Here is a 27,457-nt window from a genome sequence, read left to right as displayed (position 1 = left end):
GGGTGTTTATATATGATTATTGGCTGTGCTCAGATTTTGAGAAAGGGGGATTTTACTGGCATTTAAGACAGTTGAAGGAGCTACCTAAGCACAGCCAGGTTTATATAAGCCCTGTGAAGAGACCCAACACGGTGTTTGCAGCAGGCTGTGTATGTGCTTGAGGATACTGGTTGACAAACATTTCTTCTACTGCCTTAGGCTGTCCTTGCCCATGTCCAATTTCTGACAGATGCCACAGCAATAGTTTGTGGAAATGCGCAATGAATGGAACCAGGAGCCTCATCCAGGTGATGAATTGCATTTTCTTTTCTTCTTTGACTATTTTTCAGACATATCCATTTCCTAATGTGGATTTACCACACGGCAGTTTATGTGCTCATTCAGAAACATTTGAGAACACAATTGAGGGGCAAGAAAAAAATGCAGAAGGTTAGAGGTTACTCCTTAGACCACTGCTGTTTATATTTGTTCAGTTATATTCACGGAGGTTCAGAATTTCCAAGCATGTTGTTCTTGGTAAAAATAGCTTGGCAATGTGTTTGTTCTATAATTTCAACTAATAAGTAGAGTTCTTAAATCCCAAAGATGCCTGAAGGAGAGCTGATAGTAATAAAAATGTGTCAATTTACAGAATTTTAAAAATGTGAAAACTCAAACACACATAGAAATGAGGAGTATGTTGGAATTCTGAGGATATGCACATTTTCAAATTGAAACATTGAAGAACGTAGTCACTGAAAAGATTGATCAACCCCGTAAAGATTTTTCTCAGCTTCTTTGACACATGTTCTGATTGGTCTCTTGGAGTGAGGATGAGGGTTTAATATTCAGATTGTTAGGAACACAGCTCAGAGATGAAAAGTAATTTTAGCTGTTGTGGGTAAATGCCCACATAATTCAGAATTTAATTCAAGGGACATGGAGGAAAAATAGAGACCCATAGATATAGGTACACACTGTGGAAAGGAAGATTTCAAAATGGTTTTATTATTAGCCTAAAATTGAAAATTATATTTTCTTCATTTGGATATGATAGTTTTGTAAAAAAAATCAGTGGCAAATTTTAAAAATCATAGGCAAATTTTATTATCACTAAAAAACCTTTGAATTTAGCTGTCACTGGATACCATTTTAGTTAAAATATTTATGCATTAAGGAAATAATTGCTTCTCTGCTAATATAGCTACCATCTACAAATTTTAGGGATTTATTTGGGATTCTGAATGGATCCAATTACAATGGTATTGTTAAGGTTTCCTGTTTGCATATGTTAACTGATCTTCATCTTTAGAAGCTGATACTGGGTCAGTATTATTGAATATCAACATTAAGGTCTTGGTTATGATATTTAACTTGTATCCTAGTGATATGTGAAAGTAATACATTTTCCAGAATATTTCTAAGGAAAAAGGACAAAGACTGCATGAGGAAAGGGGAAAGCTTATACCTGCAAAGATGATTTGCTTCTTTGGTAGTTGGATGGGAGCAAACTTGTTGTTAGGCAAACTGTTTTAAGGTTATGGTTGTTTGGGCTTCTTTTTGTCTGTGCTTGCTTGTTTCTCCTAACCGGGTGAGAGATTTGATTGCGGTGACAGGCGATCTCTTGTTGAGTTTATACAAAACCTGTACATGTGTCTGCAAGTGTCCCAGTGGAATTCAGAGTTGTGCATCTCTCTGACATATGTCAGCTTCCTCAAATATACAGGAAAATACTTTGTTTCTTCCAGGAAAATTTTGACATTCTTTTCATGTTTGGTCATTGTGAAATGCTTGTCAGGACTTTAAGTTTCATGGAAACACCTTCCACACCTTCCACACCTTCCTTCCCACAGAGGTTATGTGGACCATCATCATCTCTAGTCAGAGAATCATTCTGAAATTCCTGTGTTGTGAGTTACATCAAAATTCTCTTTATCATCAAGAACTATATTTTATTATTTTTCTTCTCAGGATCTGGGAGACAAACAAGTGAAATATTTCTCTAAATTCTTTGACACCTTATTGTGTTCCATACACTAATTCAAAATATATTTTATGCATTCTTTTATTGTCAATATTTTTGTGTTCCTAGCTGCTTCTCTAGTGGAAAGACCAGCATTTGTGTCTGTCAAGTGAATCAAAAGTGCAGCATTCTGCCCAGTTGTCACTGGGCTGTTGGCTTCATCTTTTTTTTTTCATGGAGTCACCAGCAGATACTCCTCACCTTCTTGCAAGAACTTCCATCAGATATCTCCTGAATTTTTCTCTTACATATTGCCGGAGAAGATCCTCAGTAGGTGAATTGCTGGGAGTCTAATACCTATTCAATAAACTGAGTGTGTGCCAGATTTTTTTTCCAGTCAGTCACAAAGGTTTTCTACATTTTCCTGGTGCTACTTTCTCTGTGGCCCCTGCCAGTGACTCCCAAAATAGTCTTTCAAGAAATATTAATCTGCTCTCAGTGTACACAGAATTGCATTTCAATCACATGAACATAACTTATGCTGCATTTCTGCTGGCATGCACCACATGCACCCAGCATCTCTTTCAACTTGCAAGAAAAGGAAAACACAGCACACCCAGCACTGACCACAGCTGTTGTTCCCTCCTCATTCATGCACGTGGCACAGAACTACTCCTCCAGAGATGTGATCATAGCTGCCCTCTGATCTACCTTTCTAGATGGAGATACTCCAAATTTCAACACAAAATTTCTCTACACTTGGTTTTCTGCCACTGCAACGCACTCCAGACACCTGATATGATCAACGACCCTCAAGGCTCAAGCTTTAAATTCTTTTAAGGGAAATGGTACACATATCTTTCTTAAGTAGTCTATTCAGAATCACAGAAACCCAGACCATGAAAAGAAACAAAACAAAACAAAGCTCACAGCTCACCAAATCCCTTAATTTCCAAGAACATTATTTGCAGGTGGGGTCTCAAAAAAATAATTTTAGTTATCCACCCATGATAATCATTAATTATGTCCTTTGCTGTTGAGAAACTTTACTGTAAGCCAAGTGATAACATCCACTAAGACCTGATCATTCCATTTCCAGGTTTGCAATAAATAAGCAGCAGCCTAATGCAGGGGTTTTGACATATGGACCACAGAGGTTTATTTCTTTTAGCCTCCCACTATAAATTGGTTTACATATTAGTGAGTCTTTATATATTCTTGAGACATTCTTTTTAATCCTTGGGCTTGTTTGAATCACTACTTACTCTGACATTTTATATCTTTATAGTGATACAATAAAGATCAAGGCTTAAAAATATGGCACATATTTTTTAACAAGGGTACAAGCAACTAAAGCAATTAAACAGGGTACAAGCAACAAACAATTAAAGCAGGTAATAAGGAACATGCATACATGAAGACCAGAAGGTCTGTGCTCCGATACAGTCACATCAAAGATGGCCCATCCCTTTTCTCTCAACAGGAAGGCAGCAATAAAGATACTCAGAATGAGAAAACAAAGATGATGGGCAGCAGCCTTGCCTACAAATTAGGGAGGATGAAAAATGCAAAACTGAGGTCATAGTCATGCCATGACATCTTGACTCCCAGGGGTCAAAAAATCGCTTGTCATAATTGTGGGTTTTTTATGTCTGATCAAGACAACTCTAAAAGGCATCCCAAGGATTCAGGAGCTACTGTCCCTTGTCCTCTGTGTCACACACACCCATACACACAGAGCCATGATCAGACTACACACACATATCTTGGTGCTTGTGACTATGACTGAATATGTGAAATAGGAGTGAATGAGTACAAGTGACTGAAATTTGTTTCATTTTAAAAAATATATAAGCATCCTCTTCCACAGTCTTGAACTTTATAACACTGATTCTTACACTTCCAATGCTGCCATTTATTAATGAGTTACACTATGAGAATTTTCAGAATTCTAACACAGAAAAAGCATTCCAATGCACCCGTGGGGCTTCATGTCCATGTGGGGAGGACTATCAACTGCAGTGAAGGCAACAGTGTGAGGTGGGACCAGGCCTTTTTCCACTCTCTGTTTTTGGGAAGTGTATTCCTTTCCCCCCACAAAACCTCCACCTACTCCTGCCTCTTTCCTGGGAACCCACAGATAAGGCAGCTCTGCTCTGTTTTAGCACTTTTCCAAGGAGATGTAGTAAATCCACTAGCTGCTACTGGGTGGAAGCACAGTTGTCTTCTCAGCCCTCTGCTTCTCATCAGCTGAGGCACAGGAGGCATGTTCTAGCATTGCCTCATGGAGAAAGAAAATCTGTCTGGCAGAGGCAGAACAGAGCACAGCTCATCTGGACTGCACAGGACAATGCAAAATATACATCTATTTTATAATACTGTAGTATCTTAGTACTCAATCACTTTGACCCCAGCGGCAACATAGATATTTAGAAGGATAGTTTATCATACTGTTGATAATTACTCATCACTGCTATCATTGCTAGATGATTAAAAAGGATACATTTGTCTAGTTTATGTCCAAGATGAGCATTCTCATATCCTTGGAGTCAGTGGTCCATTTATTTCTCCAGAAGCAGTGAATTGAGTGTTGAGTAATCTGTCCTTTGAAACGTGTAAAGAAGCTGTTAAGAGAGCACAAAATATGTTTAGCCAGCAGTACCAGCTGGATGTGAGCCCATCCAGGATATACTCTGCTCATCTGACAGCTGTTACCAGACCCACATGAGGGTTAGTCTCTAACTCTCTCATGTCTCATCCTGCCTGTCATCAATGCCTTTGTTTCGCTCTGTAGGAGAGAAGGAAAAAGATATAACATGGGGACAATGCAGTGCCTGGTGGGTACAGAGCTAGGGAGGATTTGCAGGGTGGCAGGTATTTAATATGATATGAACACCACGTTAGACAAGTGGTAGGAAGTTCTTGTTATGCCATAAATTGCATCTCGCCCCAAAGAGTAAATTACTTTCCATCTGTCAGTCCTCTTCCTCTCAGAAGGAAGCTTTTTGTTTTCTTTTTTTTTCCATTCTCTGTCTATTGTAAAGAATCGGCCTTGTGACTGGTACATGTCGTATGTGAAAACTGATTCAAATGTGTCTGTTGCTGCAACAGGAGAAAGTCCTGGTGTCTGCCACAAGAGGGAAAGTGGAGATGGAGATTGGATAGCAGAGCACGCCAGCACAGGGCAACAACGGCTGGACAATCCACAAGGGGAAACATTACTAGGCGCCCCATCTGTACTGAGTGAGTACACTGGCATTTAAATTCCTCCCATAGCAAGTGGGTGCTTTAGTGCTGGAAAGCCAGAACATTTTTTAAACATCCACAGCTTTCAATCTTCTTTTTGGAAGTCAACATTAGATTGCACAGGGTTAACAATAAACATGCTTTACAAAACTCCAAATTTGCCCTTCAACTCAGATCAGGAATGCGAAAAGCCTACTATTTAGCTGCCAGCAAAAATCAATGGCAGCCTTCAAAGGAACAAGTAGTAGCCTTGTTGTTGTTAGGTGATGATCTAAGGCAAACCAAGCTTTCTAGAGAGAGATACAAGCTTTTGATAAGCCAAATAACAGAGTTAGTCTATAGACATGCTTTGGGACTCACAGAGATCTCCAGAGCAGGTCAGACACGAACATGATCTTGGGTAGCCAAAAGCCTGTCACTTCCCCCAGTCACATCCTTTGGTCTAGCTAAGGCTGTTTCCTCTCTCTCATCGGCCTGACCGAGGACGGCCGGGGTGGGAGCCCCGTCCCGGGCGGCTCAGCCCGGGAGCGGAGGGCGCTGCGGTCCGGCCGGTGCCACACCGCTGCCCTGTGCCCCGGGCGGGGAGCTCGCCCGCCTCGCTCAGCCGCCGCTGTGCTGAATGAAGGGCATCATCCCGCGGCGCCCGTCCCCCAGCGCCCTCTCCTCCCGGGAAGGCAGCGGGAGCCCGGCCCGGCTGTCTCACAGCGCCGCATCGCTCGGTCACCCCTGTCTCCTTGTGGGCGCTCACACGCCTCCCCGGCCCGCAGCGCCCGCGGGCGCCGGCGCCTCCCGGAGGCCGCCCGGGCTGCGGCGGCGACAGGGGCTCCAAGCCCCTCGCCCCGCCGCCCCCTCCCCTTCCCCGCTCCCGCCCGCCCCCGGGCCCTCCTCCCGTCACTGATTCGGCGCCGGAGCCCCGGGTGCCCGAGCCCCCCTCCCAGCCCCGGCCCCCGCCGCCGCCGCGGCTCCCGAGCTGTCAGTGCGCAGGCAGCGCCGCGGCCCCGCTCCGCACCGCGCTCCGCACCGCGCTCAGACCCCGCCGCCGCGGAGCCGCCGCCGCGGGGCGCAGCAGGTACCGTGCCGGGGGAGCCGCCGCCGCTGGGGCCGGGCTGCACCTGCGGGGCCGGGCATTGAGATGGGATCCCCCGCTCGGACAGGGGCGATGGGAGCGGGGCCGCGGGCGGGCCTGGCCCCGGCGGCTCCTGAGGGGTGGCCGCCGGTGCGGAGCGGAGGGACCGTCGGGCTTCTGGCGGCGGCCGCCGCGGTCCTGGAGAAAGGGGGCTGCGCTCGGGGCACCCTGCGGGGTCCCAGCCCCTGGCCCTCGAGGCGGCGGGCAGGGCGCGGGCGGCCGCCCTGGCGGGCTGCGCTCCCTCCGTTCCCACCGAGCGGCTGGACAATAGCGGGAAATGCCCGAGTTATCCTCCCTCACACCTATCATTCCCAATATTAAATGGCTGTAGAGTTTATGTGGGAAAGGGTATAAAATTTGGCCTCACTTGTCATGGAGTCGAGGTAGGAAAAGCTCCTAGGGATTCACCATGGGGAAGAGCATCCTGGCAAATTCCCACAGGGACAGTTTCTCAGGTGAAAAATAGCCTTTATCTTGCACGGATCTCTGGTTTCTCGGTGGAACAAAGTCTCGAGGGTTTTACCAAGAGTAGCATATACAACTGAGTCTGTAATGTACGATTTTCTGTTAGATAATATGATTTAATTCTCTGTGTACTTGGCCATCCCACTGTCGTCTCCTCAACCCACTCTGTAAAAGCTCCCAAGGAAGTAGGTCAGTATCTCCAGATGATGTTTCTATTAGACACTGGTGTGTTTCTGCACTGCTGGCTGACTAGAAGGCAGCATTGTGACCCTTCCGTTTATGCACATTCTGAATGAGCCGAGTTTCAATTATTCATTCTGATGCTATTGCAACCTTCTGCAGTTTCTCTTCTCCAGGGACACGATGTGTAACAAGAGTTTGAAACACACCAGTGAGGCTGCAATCCTTTCTTGGCATATAGCAGCTGTTTCCTTGTCTAGCCATTTTTAAGGGTTAATTTGTAGCACAGGAGGTATGTCAAGGAAGAATGAGGATTCCCAATAGAGCAACCTTACCCTGTGCATTCCTTCTGTTTCCCTCTAAAAAGCTATAATTCAAAGTGCTGAATGGTTCATGGACTAGGCTCTACAGATGAGTTTTGTATTTTCTCTCTGAAAGAAGCAATGCCTTCAGAGGGCATTTGGTTGCTATAATGGAGAACCTATGCCTTCAATATAGAATTGATTTAAATCTGACAATTTGTTGGTGTTACAGACATTTGCTGTTTTGTAGGTGAAGAAACAGATGCAGCAATAAAATACATTGGAACCAGAGATTTGGTGCCAAAACACGGAACCCTGTTTGTTGTTATTTATGTTTTTGTTGTGTTGTTGTTATTTATATTTTACTTGTGTAATCACCTATCCATTGTGCTGTGCTCTCCATTCATAAACTGTGAACTATTCATATTTTCCAAATACAGAAGGCTGGGTGGGCCCACAATGGCAGCAGCTATACTTGTGAAAAAACAGGATAACTATCCTGTGACTTGTAGTCATGTAGTGCATGATAGCTTTTATAGTCTCCATTTTAATAAAAGGTGTATTTTGGAAGAGCAGCAAGGCTGCCTGTTCATCGCCAGCTCTTGGAAGACTTACTCTTATATAAAATAACCTATAACCTTTTGTGTAAAGTAACCTAGATGAACACAGGCACACAGAGAAAAATGATATATCAAAGGTGTAAAGAGACAAGATGGTTTGAACCTACTGTGCAGAGCACTCTGTATTACAAAGACCAAAAGAAAAAGAGGCCAGTGCTAGCAGAAACTGGACAGGCAGTGAGCCTCTGAGTGATCACTGTCATTGTGCCAGAATTTCACCAGTTCTTATGGTTAGTTATAGGCAGAAGTCATTGAAATGAACTGATACTGGTAGTGACAGTAGATTTCCAAGGAGGTGAGTACCTCTGAGAATATAGTATTTTCAGCTGAGAAATGTCTCCCTCCAAGAGATACTCATCTCTGCATTAATTTTTAGGCAAAAGAATAGAGAAAAAAATAGGGTTTAAAATTGCTATGGTCTTACTTATGACTTACTATGTAATTCATAAGACTTACATAGTCTTATGCTGAAGTCTAGGGCTTTGTTATCACCATCTGAGGTCAGATGTTAGGATTTGGTGGGTTTTACTCCTGAACTCTTTCATGCAGCTACCTTTTTAAATCACCAAAGTATGAAGCATGCATTCTACTCCAAGGCACACAGTTAAAGACAATGATGTTTCACTGAATTTCAGTTTACTGACTAATCTATAGGGCTGAGGTTCTTTGTACTGTCTTGGAAGACACATTCAGGCTTGGCAATTTGATAGTTCATCTTACCATGTTTGAAATACTAGCTCTGATTTTCACCCAGTAGAAATTAAAAGCCTCTTACTTCTTGTTTGGAACTTGGAAATTTAGTATAGATCCCATTGGCCATCCAGTCCAAGCAGAAGTAAAGTCAGGACTTTGTTTTTCCTTTCAGCTTTTTTGTACCTTTTGCTTTGACCCTCTCCTAGATAAGGACATTTGTGTGATGTTCAAATGAGATAGGCCAGTGTTACACAGCTGCTGTGCTGCTGGTGCTCTGTGAATACCAAGTCTACCCCTGGGTTCTTGTCCCTGTAAAGCTTCTCTCTAGTTGTAAAGCTTCTCTCTGGTTTCCTCTAGACAGGTTAGAGAACAAAGGAGGAATTCCTGCTGCATCTAATCAAAGGTCTGAGGTTTCCAGCAGAGGTAACACTGCCAGAATCAGATGATCACAGAGCAAGCAGTAAGTGACTACTGCAGGGGCTAATAATTGATTACTAGGGCCCCACTGGGAAACAGGGAAAATTTATAAAGCCTAATTTCTCCCTCTTTACCCTCCAGCTGGTTAATTTGCACCATGCATGTTTTCTGCTATGCCAGGGCTTCTGCCACAGTGCCAGGAAAACTGTTCATATTGGGTTAAGGAATTTGGGGGCACTGTGGTAATGACTACTGGAATAAGAGTCAGGGCTAGACAAGAGAGTTAAGTCTCTGTTGTCAGGAGGAATACCAGATCATCTTTATTCCAATGAACACAAAGGCTTACTGTCTGCAATGTGCCTGCTTGTGACTGTCATGGCTGGTGTTTTAGCTCTGAGGAAAAGATCCTACAGTCATTGGTCAAGAGCAGATGCAAAGGAAATGTTTAGACCATTGAAATCAACCAGCTGCCTTGGTGCTGCCCTTGAAGCGTATGCTGCTGTTGTAACTACAACGAATGTAATAAATTAGGACATTTCTATCATACCCCTAAATCTATGAAGAGAAATGGTCACATCTTTCCCAATTATTTTGTCAGTATTCCAGCAGGTTCTAACAGAATTGGCTTCTGTTCAGTTTACATATTAAAGGCTATTTGTAGAAAAATAGTGAAAGATTTAATTTGGATTTTGGGTTTTTTAATGTAAAAGTTGAGATTAGTGACTATGGTTAGCACATTAATGCAAATATTTGTTTTGGTGAGGCATGGGGCACAGCAGGTGAAGGAGGCTATAAACTGGGTAAGCATGATTATCTGAACAGGCAGATCTTCTTTAAATAATATCAGAAGATTCAGAGCTCATAATATGTATGCTTCTAGTATGTGCCAGTCCTTCAGAGAGGCCACAAGCTGCTTAACACTGACACAGTAGCTGCATTGGAGTGACCTGGATCTTCTTTTTTACAGTGTTTTCCTAGAGGTCCTGGATGGTAATATAAGGAGTGGGTATATCACATTTTCCAGGGACATAAAACTGTGATACTTGAAATATGCAGGAGGAAAATACTAGAATTCAAAATGTTTCCAATAAATTGGAAGACTTTCTCTAGGAAAACAGCTGAATTAAATTCAGTAGGGATAAATACAAGGTACTACAATAAGGCAGAAATTACCAACCAAATAAGCACAAGACAGAAGTAAATGACTAGGTTGCAACTCCACAGAAAAGAATATGTTATGATAGATCACACGCTGAATATGAGTCAATGTCATGCTGTTGCACATAAAGGCAAACGTCTTGCTAGGATATGTAAAAGACATGGAAGTCTGGAAGACATGAAGCAATCCTTTTGCTCTGAGGCCAAATCCTCAGCTTGGGGCCTGTGCAAAGTTTTGGTTGTTGCACTTTGAGACAGGTGCAATTCAATCAGAGGGAGTCCAGAGGAGGGCAGTAGGACTCATCACAGGTCAGAAAAATGTGACCTGCAAGATGATTTGAAATAACTGTAATTTTCAGACCAGAAATTTGGCAGGAGAATATAACAGTCTTCAGATAAAAAAATAGAGAAGGGAATGATCTTTTCTTCAGGCTCATGGTGGATGGAGCAGAAAGCAAGAAGCAGCAGAAAGTAAGATTATTCTAAACAACTAGAATAATTTTCTAGGACCTAGGATAATAAAAACAGTTGGATATTTGATATATGGAGGTTCTGAAGACATCTTAAGAACAGGTTAGACAATCATCTGTGAAGAATCAAATAAGGCTAATGATCCTATAATGGGAAAGCACCCTGGACTGTTCAGTGTCTTAAGTTCTCCTCTAGACCATTTTTCTGTCATTTTATTAAGGTGATCATTTCATGTGAATGAAATAAAAGATGTCTGCTGACCCTGTTCTGATGTTTGTCTGATATCCAGGGGTAGCACATCACCAAGACCACAGGCCAGCTCTTTCTGAAAAGGACCTGAAAGAAGAGTAAGAGCTTTCTAGAAGACAGTTAGAAGAGGTCTCTCTTTTTGGGAGAAAGGGGAAGGAATGGGACATTCTGATCTCCCAGGAGCATATGCTTGATTGAGTTTATGAATGCTGAAAACAATGCTATATAAGAAGAAAAATTAATCAAGATTAGCAGTTAGTAAAATTGTCTAAACTGAAAATATAAACTCTTCTAGTATTTTATTCCTTGAATGAAAGGCTGTAGTCCAAAAATGGTTTTTAGAGGTAAAATGAAATAAAATAATGGAATTCAGAATAGGAATAAAATAAATCATAGTCCTATGATTTATATTTTTAGGCATTTATCCAGGGAGAGAAAATCTAGGTCCTGTAGTACTCATGGTTTAACATATATTGTTTAATATAAATGGAACAGACAGTCCCCTGTGCATGGTGAAAAATCCTGGATCTCTGTGAGGAGACAGGTAGAAAGAAAAAAGAGTGCAATGATCAGCACTTTGGGATGTTGAAGTGGTGGGCTGCACATAAATCCTGAATAGAATACATTCTGAGTCCAACCAAATAATTTTTTAATCCTCTAAAGGGAGAGGGATTTTTCTCTCTCCTCAGGCTTTAGAGCTTTTCACTCAGACAAAAAGAAAAGCTCTTAGAGAAGTTAAAGACTTACTGGGAGCAGTGGAAGTGTTTTTATACCAAGCAGGCAATAGGGATTTCTTTCTGTGAAAACAGGTACTCTAGGACTGAAAGGCTGCAAAGCAGCTGCTGGAGAGAGTCTGTGTTGAATGAACAAGACAAGGAGAAAATGAAGAGTTAGGCTGCGCTTTTTACTAGCCTGTTTTCATGGAGCTGCTGCTCAGTGAACATTTTAGCATATTAATCTCTTGTAATTTAAACACTCTTAGACTGAAATTATCCATAAATTGATGGAAATTCCGATGCTTTTATTTACTCTGGAACACATGAGCACAAACCATGACACTATATAAGTTGTGATGGATTTTCCCCCTGCCCCCATCTTCCATTACTGCTGAAATACCTTGGGAAAAATAATTATAGGCTTAGAAAGCCAGTCACTTGATGGCCCAGATATTTCAATGTGAATTCACATCCCTTCCACCCAAGGACTGAGCAGTGCTTGACATCAGCTTATACCACTTTGCCTGAGTTTATTTCATCATTCCTCTTCCCATCCTTGCTTTTACTGTCTTTACTTCTCAGATGAGTGTGTGAAACAGTCTTTATTTGAGAGACAGAAGGGGTATGCAAAAGAAGGCTTACTGGGATCCAGTAATAAAGGAAATTTAGCTTTGCAACAAGGTGGTTCTGGAAGGAGATAAAGCAAATATAATTAATGTAAAAAAAAAAAAATCCTATTTTTACTAATGGAGGAGACAACAAGGTGAAAGGGTTATTCTCCAGGAAACTTGTGAGGAAATCTGAGACAGGCTGTGCAGAAAAATACTGAACATGCTGGAGGGGATTCTGCAGATGGTAAATGTTTCTCCTGGTGGAAAATGTTGATAATTATCTTGAAAAGGAGGGATGTTAGACAGAAGTAGCTACAAGGAAGGTAGGGGAATGAAAGAATTTGAATAGAGGATGCAGTGTCTTGAAATATGAACTGAATATGAATGTTTGGGTTTAGGGTGCATGACTGGAATTTCTCAGTGTGGCTGTAAGGAAATTGTGTAGGCTGTTGCAAATGGCCCTTCTTTCAGTATGAGCTGAGTATTTAAAGCAAAGTAATGATATCCAAGCCTGCTTTAAATGAAGCATCTGTATAGCTGGGTTCAGAGCAGCCATATCCTTCATAGTATTTATATTATGTCCAACTAGAGTCTAAAAGTCAAGTAAAACCTGCCAATGCATTGCTGCAGTTGTTATTTCAGTATTTTAACAAAATTCTTTTCCTATGAGCAAAATCAGAGTCATCAGCTTCAAGCTGTCAAAGGCAATTTTGCCTGGGAGGAACCTGGCTGGTCACGGAGATGAGCCGGGAATCTGTGAGCACTTGACAGGCACTGAGAGCTTCCTCCCTGTGAATGAGGAGCTGATGAGTGAACAGCAGTGTCCAGCAGTGCCTTTTGTTGGCAATGCCAAATCCTTTTACCAGCAGCTCCCCAGTGCAGACAGAGTTTTGCAGAAATAGTCACACAAGCATTTCTGCTGCCATGATGAGGGGACTGACGTTTTTTTAAATACTGGAAGCAATATAAAGCTAGAAAGCAGATATTGGAAAAACCTTGTAAAGGTATGTTTGTATTGAGGGCATTGTTCAGGAATGCTTCTCTCTGTCCCTCCATCCAGGGCCGTAGATTCTGTCTTGTAGGCGGCAGCACCTCTGTGTCAGATTGTCACAGAAAAATCCAGGTTCAAAAACTTGTGAAGTGAAAACTTGACTTATGCAGGGTGTTGGGGAGGAACTTCACAGTTCCCTGTTGAAAAAGATGACAAGCTGATTAAATCAATGAACCAAAATATACTAAATGTTTTAAAAGTGGAATCAGAAACTGTGGTTTTCCTGAAGATATCAAATATCAATTCACAGTCTTGGGTTTTCTCATTTGCAACAGCTATAGCCTTCTGAGAAATAATTGCTAGTAAAATGGCTAAAAACTTGAAAGAGCTCAGGTTCCAGCTGTGTATAGATCTTCCTCAGAGAGGTCTGGTCACAAGGGATTTGGCAGGTAAGACTGAAAATGGGGAACTACACATTGCTGGCTGGCTAGTTGTGACATGTCAGTATTAATAAGCATGACAATTACGAATCCTGCTGATTTACTTAGCTGCTTTTAATTGTGTATTTGTAGATATAAAAGAAAGAGTGCTAGTGGGCCAAGTATTGGATAAATCTGATTCATTAAAAGCACTTGATATTGGAGGTCACTACATGTATTGAAGAATTTCAGTGTTCATCAAGAACTTCTGTTCCATACCAAGGGAAGTCTCTATCTCAAAGTGTCTCAATTGTCTGGTGACAAAAATGCAAGTAGTCCCAGGCAGTGATTATTCTTTCAATGATTGTTTCTTGATCCATCTACCAATTCACTGGGTACAAAAGCAACAGGATTATCATGGATAATAATTCTTTATTGCGAGGAAAGAAAAAAAAATCTTTCTTTTAATGGAAGAAATTCTTTCTTGTGAGGGTGATGAAGCAGTGGAACAGATTGCCCAGAGAGGTTATGAATGTCCATCCTTGGAAGTGCTCAAGGCCAGGTTGGATAGGACTCTGAGCAACCTGGTCTAGTGAAAGGCATCCCTGCCCATGGCAGAGGGTTGGAACTAGGCGATCTTTAAGTTCTCTTGCAACCCAAAGCATTCTATGATTCTATGATCCAGTTAGCTGGAGAACAGGACCAGAAAAAATACTTCTTAGCATATGTGGACTTCGACTGACACCCCTTTTTCACCACACAAAGTCTTCATTAAGGTCTGTGTCCTGGCCCAGTAGGAAGACAGGCAGAAATGAAAGTGCCAGAGCAGAGATGAAAGATAAATGGATCTTAATGCCTTTTATCACCTTCTTCCCTAAACTAGAGCTCAGTGAATTTCCAAATTGAGATGTTGCCGCATGTTGACAGTGTAGAGTAGCACTGCAGTGCAATTCAGTGTTCTCTGAGTTTCTTTACAGTAATGAAACAGCAGGGCATGAAAAGAAATGAATGTGGGTTTTTGGCTGAGTGCAATGGCAGATGTTAAAAGACAGCATGTTTTCCTGCTTTACCTGTCAAGACACGCTAAAAAACTCACAAAGAAAGCAGCATTTCTGTAGGAAAATACCCCAGTACATTGAGAGTTTTTTCAGATAGATTTGCAAAGCCTACTGTCAGAAAACAGTAGTCAGTATAAAACATAGCATTAGAAGTTGATTTATCAAGCGAAGTAAAACTAATCTCATCTTTTCTGACAGTTTTCTGTTAACTGCAGGTTGTCAAAATGGAGACCAGATTTACTTACCTTGAGAAAAATTTTGGACTGCTAAGTCAGCTCATAGCAGACGATGAGTTGAGACATAACGATGAAACAAAAATGGTTTTTGTTGTCATGGCATGTAATCCCAGCTGGCACTCGGCTATCCATTAAATCCCATAGGGGACCACTGCTGGACTCCACGGGTTTATCCTAACTTGAGACTTGATGATTAACCAGCAAGAACCAGTATATTCCCTTTAGCCACTCAGGTGGGTGATGTGGCAGGTCCTAGAGAAATGACTGGAGGACAGCATTCCAGTGAGTGGGGGAAGGATTTGAAAACAATTTCTGCAGGTGCAGAGTTCCAGGAAAAATTTATGGTTATTTGCCCACTGAAGTGAGGAAGGGATAAAAGATATGGCTATGTAGCTATAAAAGAAAACAGAAAAGAAAAATCTAAAATTTGTTCTTTGATTAGGATCTTACATTGCAATTAAATTAAAATCATATATTGGCTGATACAAAGAGCAGAAGCACAAACTCACAGAAGGAAAATTGAGGACATAAAACCATTACAGAGAGGACAATGAACAAGCCTTGAGAGCACATCACAGGTTCCAGTATCTCTTGCAATATCATCACAATTTCCAGGAGAACAGTCTTCAAGAGGAAGGTGTAACACAAAAGTTACAATTCCTGTAATGTCAAATGCTTTCCTATTTGCTACATCTTTGTGGGGCTCAGGTCCCACAGGTTCCTATTAGTTCCTGAACAAATAAACCTACTGTTTACAGTTGTTTTCATTCTTAGTGAGGAAATGAGAGAAGAACATGAAAGAATCACTGCAAGATTTTGCCCAACTGATGGTGCCATAGCATGTTGCTGGATGACTAGGAATGTGAATGAAAGTGGAAGGCAACAGGGAACAGGAGGGAAAGTCTGTACAGCATGTGTTTAACTGGAATATTTACTCTCATCTTGATGACCTTTAATGTCTCTAAGCATTTGTTACAAGTAAGGAATTAAAGAAAATTGGCAAATACAGCATTAACTCTGAGAAGAGCCCAGGAATGTCCTCTTGTGGTGAGCATGATTGGAGGATGAAAATATTAATTCAGCTGCACTGAAGCAAACTGTTGCTTAGGTCCATAGTGGAAAGTGTGGTTCAAAAAAAGTCAAATATCTGCCTATTCTGTAGGTGTATTTACCTATACTAAGCACCTTCTGATGTTCTCTGAACTGTTGCTGGACTTTCATTTGTTAGCAGAGGGAGTGGAGATTTTCCTGAGAGCTAAACCTTACTTCACTGGAAGGAAGTAGTGTATAAAAACTGCTAGAAAAAGCTATGATGTGTAACAATAAAACAGAAAGAATAAAGGGGTTAGAATTCGAGTTGATTCCAGAGTACTGATTCCAGTGTCATTCTGCCTACCTAGTGTTTCCACTTTGTCACTCACAGCTCAGTTTACCCAACTGAGTTTAAAGAAGAGATTTATTTCTTTTTAATGTCCCTAAGGATTTGAACTATCCTGCCACTTCAGGAAAGCCTTAATAAGCTTGTGATCAGTGGGGCTGTCCAAACAGTTTTTCTTTCTGTATGAGCCCTTTAAAGTCCTCAGGCTTCTTACGTTATTGGGAAAAATTATTTATTTTTTCCTGTAAAAACTCTTACTAAAAGAGAAAAATTAAGCAGTAGTCTGGGTTGCTGAACCCATCTGCATTTTCCTTAGGTTCCCAGTTTTTGTCTGCAACCTAGAAAAACATTTTGTAAACACCTCAAAGTTTTCTTCCTCATTGCCTCTTAAGAGTCTCTCATTTGTATAGTCATTGCCTTCCTCTTCACCTTCTCCTTTTAGCACTGCTGTGGTACTAACTGGGTCATGCTTGTTCATTCCAATTCTGTCAGATGATGAAATAAAACCATTTTATTTCATAGAATCGTGTAATGGTTTGGGTTGGAAGGGACCTTAGAGATCATTTAGTTCCATACTCCCTGCCATGGGCAGGGACACCTTCCACTAGACCAGGTTGCTCCAAGCCCCATCCCACCTGGCCTTGAACACTTCCAGGGATGAGGTATCCACAACTCTCTGGGCAACCTGTTCCAATGCTTCACCACCCTCACAGGAAAGATCTTTTTCTAAATATCTAATCTAAGCCTACCCTCTTTCAGTTTAAAGCCATTCCCCCTTGTCCTGTCATGCCATGCCCTTGTGACAAGTCCGTCTTCTGCTTTCTCATAGCCCTTTAGGTACTGGAAGGCTGCAATAAGGTCACTCTTGGGCCTTTTCTAAACTGAACAAATCCAACTCTCTCAGCCAACCTTCATTGAAGAGGAGCTCCAGCCCTCTGGTTATCTTTGTAGCCCTCCTCTGGACTCACGTAAACATCTTTAATATCCACATCCATCGTATTAAGTTTAAGTATCTTAAGTCAGGTGAGAAGTTTAAAATAAAAACCCTGTAAATAAGTCTTGCTCATTTTTAAAGATTTTTGCATTGGAATAGCCTGAATTGCACTGCTTGTAGTCAGCATTCTTTCTCATAAAGTATCTGTCATCCCAGTAGGTCTGTTGCTGGTACAGTCTCTGGTGTCGGAATCTGTGATATTTAAATGATCCCAAGATTGTAGAAAGTCTCTGTCTTTCATCCCCACTGCCAAAGAAGAAGTCATAATTCATCTGTGCTGGTGTTCAAGGTTGTTTATTCTTTCTTATCTAAAATGTTTTCTCTCTGACCTGCAGCAGGTCTGTCTTGCAGGACAGGGTGCGGGGCTCTGCCCCTCAGTGGGATGTTACAAACATTATATACTAGAAACTACGTGTGGTATATTTACAATAATGTGCCAATATCTATCACCTGTGTTGAACAGTGTGTCCCCAGCCTAAACCAATAGAAAAATGCCAACACCACAGTGAAACATGGAGGGCACGAAGAAGAAGAAAAAGGACGAAGCACGCCAAATTTCCTCCATCTTGCCCCCTTTGAACCCCTTATCTAGAATCCTAAAATTCTACTTTTGCACCCGTGCCACACTAATTACTACTTATTTCAAACACTCAGAGCTTGTAATTCATCCTGTAAGACTGAAAACTCTTTTCCATGGACAGAGATCAGAGACAGTGTCTCTTGGGGCTCTGTACAGGGGGACTTCTGACCCCCTGACAGGGTTCCAGACCTTCCAGGGCAGCCAGAGGGATGCCCTGCATTCCTGCATCTGGCAGTGTCCTTTTGCTTCATGTGGTTTTACCTTCACAGGCAAAAACACCCAGGACTTTTGGGGGAAAGTCCTCCTGCTACATGGCTTCTAACCCAGCCACCTGGAACAAGGAAATTGCCCTCTACTCCATCCTCTGAGTTCTCTGAGTCCTCTCTCTCTAGAACTTTACTGCAGTGTGCAGTCTGTCTTTGGGGCCTTCCTCTCTCACTCTCTTAACTTTATGGTATTCGCTGCCAAAGTGTCAGATGCTTTCTTTTGCCTATCAAAATACCTCCTGGTATTCCAAGCCAGACTCTTTGTTAATCCTTTTTATGCCAGTGTGATCTGCCTTCTGGTGCAGCAGTATGATTCCTGCTTGGAGAGATGAAATGCTCCAATAGCGCCTTATTCCACAGTCTCAGCATCTCTTGCGTACACCAAGAAAAAGAAATGCACACATAAACCAGGTTAAAAAAGGTTAAAAAATGCTTGGGACTGAGAAAAGAGATGGTTTAACTTTGGCATAGTAGGATCCATGTGAAAATTCCAACTGTTGAAATGGTCTCAGTGTTTTATGTCTAAAGGTAGCAGTGTTAAGTAAGCACTGCACAGCAGCAGACTTGGTTTACTCAAGATGTGGTTTCCAGTCTCCTCTGGCCTCTGCTTTCACAGAAGCTGTTTGTCACTGAACTCCTTCCCATCAATGGCTAGTTCTTTTCACTGTTTATTGCTGGTGTAATTTCGATGATTGCTTATCAACATTTGGTTTAACTGCATGTGCCAAACAACTTTACAATATTCAACACATTTTATGAACTACAGTTTAAACTCAAATGTTCTAGCAGTGTTTTCTGTTCTTCCACTTCTGGTCAGAGTATGTTTCTTTGTTTTGAAGTTTTAGTCCTGTTTTCTTGAGCAGTGTGTACATGGTGGAGAGTTGGACTTGTGTAATGTGTTCATTTAGAAAAGAATGTAAAAAGTTATTACATCTTAAAGCATTAGTTTGCTGGAATAACTCCTTGCTCCCACTTAGGATTTATTCAGCTATCTTCTCTACTAAAACACCATTTTGTCTAAATATATTTTAAAATGTAGTGGTAGCCAAAAAGGCAGAAGCAGTGTGTCACCCTGGCACTTCAAATGTGTATGAACATTTTCTTAAATGGTGTTTAAGAAGAAAAATATTAATGTCAGAACAATCATGTTTTCATTTTGGTCAGTGAGTTTACATAATTTCACATAACATCACTTTAGCTTAACCAGAGTTGTTAGGACTTCAGTTGAATAAGCAGGTTTCATCATATTCTGAAATGCAGGGTAACAGTAGTGGCTTCTGCATTTCCTGAGTATGGCTGGAGTTGAGGCACTTGAAAATAATTTTTGCCTCTTCACAGATTTTTGAGTACACAGAATTTTATTATGTTAAAGGACTCTCCCTTGATGCAAGGAAACATTTAAAATTAAGCAATTTTTATATTAATGCCATGCATGTCTGTCATTCAAGGCATGACATATAGTTTTCAAAAGGCATCCTGAATGCTTCAGACAATGTATTACCTCCTGGGATTGTGTCAGAGTTAAAAAAAACAGCACGTTCATCAAAAGCAGAGAAAGGCCAGAGCCATAAGTGAATCACTGATTTTGTTACTCATGTAGTCTTATACAGGTTTTGCTTTTGAGGATGTGCTACAATTATTTTCTCTTTGATGTTGGAAGAACTGATGCATTTGCATCATTATCTGATGTTCTTAATCTGTATTGGATGAGTGGAACAGACAGTATGTGGTATCTTGGGAAAAGAAATCTGGCTAACTATAGTCCAAGAAGGATGTTCATTTGTGTAATGAACATTTGTGTAGTGAATCAGTGGCTTTCACTGATTCAAATAATTGAAACATTTGCAGCTGTCCTTAAATATTAGGGTGAGAGCTAGGGAGAACAGGGCTTTGCTCTTGCAGCTTACAGGATTTAAAAAACCTTTTAGCAACAGCTGATCCAATTGTACTGCTTCAATTTTGTTTCATATCTCATTCTTCAGTGATATTCCTGGCAAAGCTCCCACTGAAATTAAAGGACTCTTGCATAAGGTAGGGCTAGGGAATCTGGATAATTAATATTTTGGAATAAAAAGAAAACCCTTGTGGGTTTCACAAGTAGGTCTGTCCTGCAAGTGTAGAAATGGGGTGACCTTTCTATTGTTGAATGTCCTTTTGTAAATCTATGTGTCTCAATAGAAGAGTAAAACTAATTGTCTTTTCACTGGTGGATTGATTCTGTTCCAGGACAGAAAAATCACCTCCAGCAAACTCAAAGCTATTAAAATTTCCTGGGTCCTGCAAATGGTGAATTCTGACTTTCTTTTCAAGAAAGTTTTGCAGCTCTTGTTCTATTATGGGAGTCAGTACCACTTTAGCCCCTTCTTTTCAGGTCACTAATTAAATGCCAGTGTCTTTGAGAATTGTTTAGCTGCATGATGTGTTTTGTACCTCCTATCCCAAAATTAGTTTCTTGACTTCTTCTCTGTGGGCTGCTGTCCCTGCTGGTACTGCCTAAAGTAAAAGCAGTAGCCTATCTAGTTTATCCCTTGGGTCTGCTTAGCTTCATTCCATGCTTCTGTGGTGTTGGGACAATAAGAAATGGCAGGGTAGGGGACAAAGGGCCGTGATTTACGTGTAAATGTAATGAGAATAACACAGCTGCCACATGCTGAAGACCCATTTTCCATCTCTAGCCTGGATCTTTCACCTCACTCTTCAGTTTTAAAATTTTGATCATAGCATGAGCTCAAGGCTGATGCCACAGTGTCCATGGTCAGCTTCACTTCCCCGGTGCTATCTCTTCCCTGCCAGAAGAAAACTATACCAGTAAAAGAGACTTGGGCACCAGAAACAATTTTTGGGGAGGAACAGGGCATTTTGGCAGCTTTATCTTTCAGAATTACTATGGCAATACTCAAGTCCAAAAGCTGTCACGAGTTGCCTCTGTTTATAGAACCCCTTTAGCTGGATGTGTCTTCCTAATGATTGGCAAATTATTCTTAGACTGGTTTAGTTTGAGAGGCAGTTATTAGATACTTTCCACATTATTTTTAAAAGAACCTAAATAGTGCTGAAAGTGGTGAGTGGGAGCTGTCAAGGAAACAACTTGCTAATGGAAGTACAGCATAATTAACTGCCTTATTTAAATGACTTACTTTTGGAAAGAGCTGATAAATAAGGGACAGCAGCAGCAGAGAGTCTTTGCAACGGTACTGACCTTATTACAGAGGTCCTTATTGACCTAAGTGACCTTATTACAGAGAAAGTAGCTTTCAAACAGAAACAAGGATAGTGGTCATTTGAAGGCTCATAAGGTCAGATTCACTACACACTTTATGAAATTTGGACTGTTTTGTCTTTCTGTGCTTTTTGGCCAGCAGTGATGTGCTTTCAGTATCCCCCCTGGCTCCTGGATATGCTGAAAAAGGTCTGGAGCACAGGCAGCATTTCAGAAAAGCAGACTTGTTGCTACAAATTTGAATGCCAATTCCTTTCCTGTCATTTGTTGTCTCAAGAGTACGCGGCCATGTCACAGTCATCCTGGTCCTCCATGTAGCCACACCATGGTGATCACTGGAATAACAATGAATGAGTATGAGCCAGGAACATCAGCCCTTATAAGTTTGCCTTTAGGGCTTGGTTTTCTAAGCTGGAAGCTGGAATGAGCCTGCCATGCTAGATGTATCACTGCAAAAATAATGCTGCTGAACCAGCAGCTGGGTTCATGAGTGTGACAGTTTGGGATTTAGTTCTTGCTGGGATATTAGGGTCTACTAGTATTGTTTAAATGGCAGCAGTTGCCAAGTGCTATACAGACATGGGAAGAGAAGACAGTCATTGCCAAAGTAAGGAAAAATAAAGACAGCATGGAAGCAGATGTGTGACACTTAGGTACGGATTAATCGTTTCATTGACTATGCTTCAGTTTGCTGGAGTGAATTTTAAATGCAAGAAGTAGTAGCTATGGGATTCAGTTACAGAAGCAGGAATCATGACTTAGGGAGTCTCTAGTCCAAGTTCCTGCTGAAAGCAGGGCCAACACTGAGTGCAGACCGGGTTGCTCACAGCTTAATCCAGTCTTGTTTGTAAACTTCCAAGGATGGAGATCTTGCAATCTCTTTGGGCAAACTGTTACATTCTTAGTTGCCTCATCATGAAATTATTTTGCTTATATCTGGTCTGAGTCTTCCCCTTTGGATTTAATGACCATTGTCTGTTATTCTTCCACCATGCTCATCAATGCAGTACCTCGCGCTGTCAGGAGCCACTAAAGGCACTGGAAGGCTGCTACTAGATCCCCCAAAGTTTTCTCTTTTCCATGCTAAACAAGCCCAGTTCAATCAGCCTCTCCTTGTCGGGCAGGTGCTTCAGACCTCAGCCATCTTGGCTGCCCTCTTCTGGAGTCACTCAAGTGCCAGCTAAAGAGGGACAATCACAGTCTGTGGTTCCTGGCTGTGTTCTGTTCTGCACCCCAGAGTGCTGTAAGCTTTCAGTACCTGCAGGGCACAGCGCTATCTCAGGTACAAATTTCTGTTCTCTTCGAGCCCTAGATCCTTTTCAGATCCTTTTCAGGCAGACTTCCAACCAGTCAGTCACCAGTCTGTACCAACACACAGGTTAGTCCATCCAGGTACAGTATTTTGCATTTATCATCACTGAATTTCTTTTCAGTCCATTCCACCGGTCTCTCTGGGTCCCTCTGAATAACAGTTGTGCCTCCAAGTATATTTGTCAACCATCTGTTTTGGTGTCATCTGCAATCTTGATCAGTGAGTATTCTTTCTGCTTCTCAGGGCATTGATATATCATAATGAAGAGGACATCTACAATTAAACATTAAAAACTAGTTCTCAAGCCTGATAATCCAGTCAGTTTTTTCCCTTTTCTAGTAGTCCACTTATCTAACATCACAATTTGGGTAGAAGAATGCTCTGGGAGACTGAAACAAAAGCCTTGCTAAAATGCAGGTGACATCCACTGATCTCTTCCCACAAGATGGCAATCAGTTTGATTAGTCTATGCTCAGTTAAATAACGTGTGCTAAATTACATGTCCTTTGACTAGAAATGTGTTCTAAGAACATTCCATGATTTTCCCAGGGACCAAAGTGAGGGACTAACTGGTCAACCACCCTGTAGTTTTGCAGGTAGTGTCACTTGTCCTTTCTGAAGATGGGTGCCACATTTGCCTATCTTCAGTCACCAGGGGACCTCCCCTGATCTCCATCACCTTTCAAAGCTGACAGAGAGTGGCCTCAAAATGACGTCACTCAGCTCTCTCAGCAACCTTCAGTGCAGCCCATGGGGGCCTGGAGGAGCAGGCTAGGTCAGGAAAAACATTCTGAGTTCAGGGGCATGGAGGAAAATACTGAGATGTCGCAGGCAGAACGGGAGCTTCAGATAAAGTTTATTAGAGAAGCCCTCCCTTCACAAACAGAAGCCACAAGGTACAGAAAGAACTCCCTTACTTTCTAAATTCTTTCTGAGAGAGGAGCCAAGGTACAGCTGGATACAGTCTTAGCCCCAGAGTTAGTCAATGGTTTATATCTAAAGAGTTACACAGGTGTAATTGAGCTTTTATACAACTTCATCCTGCAGAATTAAGGATGGCAAGCCAGATATATTTATATAAATAAAATTAATTATTTATTTTAATTTATTACAGTAATGATTAGGGGGAAAAACCTTAATCAGAATCATTTACTACACAGTATGGATCACTACCAATTTAGTGCACTATTTTTGAAGCAATTATATTAAAGCAATTATAGTCAAGGTAGCAGAATAATTGTTAAGCAGAGATTGATGTTACTCACCCACACCAACAACTGGGAAAATCTCTGTCTTTCAGCCTCAAGGAATAACCTTGAGGAGTGTCCCCACTGAAGGGAAGGATCTTCATACACCTTAGGGAGGTATGCTAGAAATCTTTGCTCTGCAAAAGTGATGCTGGCCTTTTATAGTATAAAGTGATTGACTTTAATATGCATTCAAAATAGGCATTTTTTAGATGATGTGTTCTCAGGCTTATTCAGCAAAATATGCTTTCTGCTGGAAAATGTGTTAACAGCTTTTTAGTTTCTTCTCTTCAACTTCCAAATCATGACCTGCACAACCTTGCTGCTCCCAGCCTCGATCAGGGAGCCTCAGTCTTGCATGTCCTTGTGGTGGGGGTGAGAGTTTGGTCAAGCTGGTTTCAGCATTCTTCAGCACTAAGAACAGCAGTGTTATCCTTACTCAGTGTTATCACTCAGTTATCCTTGCTCAGTGTTTTCACTGATCAGCAGCCCGTCCTTGCTCCACTGAACAGCAAACTCTCCTTGCTCAGCCCTTCACTGACAAACTTACAAGCCTGCTTAGGCTGAAAGCCCTGCTACTGATGTCTGTGAGAGAAGTGATCTAAGGTAAAATTGGAACATGGACAGGTATTTCTTCTAGTCTTTGCTAGTGTGCCATTTTCATGTAATTAAGAATCTAATTTATTCTTGGGTTCTTATGTATTAAAGCTGCACCTCAGATTTCAGTTTTATTTTCAAGTGTGAAAGAGCAGGGGTCAAGCTGAATTCCTGCTGGTGAGTGATTCTTAATATAAGAATAAGTATCACACCTTGCCAAAGCAGGATCCCACTGCCACCTCACAGTCTATGTGCATTCTGTCTGCTTTACTTCTATTACTGGGCCATCTCAAATGATTCAAATATTTACCCCTTTATCCTTTTTAATGCAGGATTTGTCTTCAACCCTCCCCCCAATGAGTTGCATGTTTTGCTTCTGTTCTGCTGGTCTGTGAATTCATTGTTTGCAGGCTGGCAAGGCACCAGTTTTGGGGTGACAGATGGAGCAGACTGCAAACCAGGCAGTTGCCTCCTAGCCTGAATGATATTTTAATAAGCACAGAGAGGTGACAGAGAGAGAAGCTTCTCACTGGAATGACTGGCAGTTTTGTTTCCAGCCTGAAAGCACTAATAGATAATTTTTGGCCTCAGTCCAAAAAAAAAATTGCAGAAACTCCTATTAGCTCCTAACTTTTTTAGGGGTCAAAGAAGTTTTTATGTCTGGTCTGTTATCCATTTAGGGAGTTGTTTCCTTTATACCATTTTTGGTACTTCAGTTTTCTCTCAGGAATTGTACATTTTAGGAGACTTTCCTTTTACTTACCATTTTGTTTTCCTTCTTTTTTTTATCATTTCAGCAATTTTCTCCATTGTCTTCCTTCCCTAAACATTCCTTCCTCTTCATATTTCTTTATACTTTTCACAGATTCATGTTGGAATAATGGGATCTAACAACTTACTTGGCTTCCAGCTTCCACATCCTGTGAAGCAACTACTGCACTGCAAGGCAATGGCATCTGCATGGGAATCTCTAGAGCATATGTCCTCTTCTCCCTGCCCTTCAGCTGTGTCTCATTGTATAATACAGGGTTTGTGTAGGGCTTTGTTTCATCCTTGGTCTTATGAATAAAAAAAGGCACAACAAAAGGGAGCTCTGGCAAATCCCCAGCAGGCTCTGAGATCCCTCAGCAGTGTGAGCAACATGGTGTTTTGCAGACAAGCTGTAGGATAGTCAGGCTTTAAAAGGAGAATATGCTTTTTCTTTCCATGAGTACAGGTTAAAAAAGGTCCATCTCTCACTAGGAAAATATAAAAGTGGTGCTGGGATCTGAACTATGGTGTGGTCCCATACACTGCTCAGAGAATACACTGGAAATTTCTCAGTATTTGGACATAGATCTTCATGTTTATTTAGCAGTATTCAGGTCTGCAGTTCAGCACATGTGTGAGCTGTAAATTAATGCTATTCCTGCTAAAATATGCGTCTTTTTTCTTCCAGATACAATGATGACACTGAACGTTCAGATCATCTTTGGCCTCCTTTGCTGCATGATTTTTCTTCCTACAGATGGCTTCCAAGCAGACACCAGTACTGAATTTCGCTCTGCTTTCTCTGTGGCCAGAACCAGCAGCATGGAAGGGAGCTCTGAGATGGTGATTACCTTTGACAAAGTGTATGTGAATATTGGCAATGATTTTGACCCCAAGACTGGATTGTTTCGCTGCCGGATCCCAGGAGCCTACTACTTCTCCTTCACCGTTGGGAAATACCCAAAGAAAAACTTGTCTGTCATGCTGATGAGAAACAAGAATGAGGTGCAGGTAATTGTGTACGACGAACATCACCGCAAGGAACGCAAGGTGGCCAGCCAGAGTGCCATGCTGCAGCTTGACTACGGGGACACAGTGTGGCTGCGTTTACATGGAGATCCCAAGTATGCTCTTTACAGCAATGTGGGACCCTATACAACTTTCAATGGCTACCTGATCTATCCAGACACTTCTGCCTTCTTCCAGAATGCTCTTGACTCTCAAGAGCTCGGGCCACACCCTCACACAATTCACCAACTTCCCAGAGAGCAGAATGAAGCTTCACAGCGACATGTGTTGTCTGACCAACCAAAGAGGGTGCAAGACCCTCGCTCTGCATTTTCTGTTGCCCGCTCACAAAGTCTCCTGGGGACAGATGAGAAGCAAACCCAGCATGAGCCAATCACATTTGATACAGAATTCGTGAATATTGGAAAAGATTTCAATTCCTCCACTGGCATCTTCACATGCCGTATACCTGGTGCATACTATTTCTCCTTCACCATTGGCAAAATGCCCTTTAAGACTATGTCAGTGAAACTGATGAAGAACCACAATGAGGTGCAGGCCATGATCTATGATGACAACCACTCCAAGAGACGGGAGATGCAGAGCCAGAGCATCATGCTGCCTCTGCAATACGGGGACACCGTTTGGCTCTACAGCCATCAGCATGATGGCTATGGTGCCTACAGCAACCACGGCAAGTACATCACCTTCACGGGCTTCCTCATCTATTCAGAGGCTCAGCCAAAGTGGCTTCCAGGTGCCAGCTCACCTCAAGGGTCAAACAATTAAATGCAGATGTGAAAGGAGCATAAGAAGAGCCAAGGTGCCATGAACTTGGGTATAGCTTCTCTGAATATCATCCTCTGCTTTGAGCATGCTGTCATGTGTCCAGTGCTTTCCTTATGCTGCACGCTTGTGCCCTGTCATCAGGGCCACTGCTGTGTGTGCCATTCATCCGTAGAGAGGCCTTTCAGGTTGTAGCTGTGTGTCCCGTGTTGGTGTTTGATTTAACATAAAGCATGAGGTAGTTTTGGGGCAGGGGTGGGGCACTGTAGTGAGATGCTGAGGATCAGAGAACTACTGCAGTCATGATACTGCAGATCTCCAGCATCCAGAGAGAAAAGGGTGTGGTGACTTTCCTTGTTTATCCAGGGAGGGAATAAATGTAATGAAAATGAATGTAATAAAAATACAAAAGATGAGAA

The 27,457-nt window shown here is 41.9% G+C and overlaps 1 protein-coding gene across 4 annotated transcripts; it reads left to right on the top strand.

Annotated features, from left to right (window-relative positions):
* The first annotated feature begins 238 nt into the window (after positions 1–238).
* On the top strand, positions 239–27,457 carry C1QTNF4 (C1q and TNF related 4). 4 transcript variants are annotated; one of them, XM_068193681.1, is made up of 2 exons: positions 239–287; positions 25,933–27,457. In XM_068193681.1, exons 1-2 carry the CDS (start codon positions 254–256, stop codon positions 27,039–27,041), a joined length of 1,143 nt encoding a protein of 380 aa, XP_068049782.1. In that variant the 5' UTR covers positions 239–253; the 3' UTR covers positions 27,042–27,457. The 4 variants fall into 4 exon arrangements, 3 of the variants coding, with proteins under 3 accessions (XP_068049782.1, XP_068049783.1, XP_068049784.1); XR_011000102.1 differs by lacking the exons at positions 239–287; positions 25,933–27,457 and adding exons at positions 5,528–6,257; positions 17,108–17,449; XM_068193682.1 differs by lacking the exon at positions 239–287 and adding an exon at positions 6,095–6,257.

The sequence above is a fragment of the Anomalospiza imberbis genome, chromosome 6, assembly GCF_031753505.1.
Source record: "Anomalospiza imberbis isolate Cuckoo-Finch-1a 21T00152 chromosome 6, ASM3175350v1, whole genome shotgun sequence".
NCBI classification, from domain to species: domain Eukaryota; kingdom Metazoa; phylum Chordata; class Aves; order Passeriformes; family Viduidae; genus Anomalospiza; species Anomalospiza imberbis.
The sequence above is the reverse complement of the archived record's forward strand: the minus strand, read 5'-3'. Positions and strand labels throughout refer to the sequence as shown.

What these genes read in the sequence shown, in the direction of transcription:
- C1QTNF4 (XM_068193681.1), top strand. Translation starts at nt 254, where the DNA reads ATGCGCAATGAATGGAACCAGGAGCCTCATCCAG. An exon ending in GAACCAGGAGCCTCATCCAG is followed by an intron (nt 288 to 25,932) that starts GTGATGAATTGC and finishes TTTTTCTTCCAG; the next exon opens with ATACAATGATGACACTGAAC.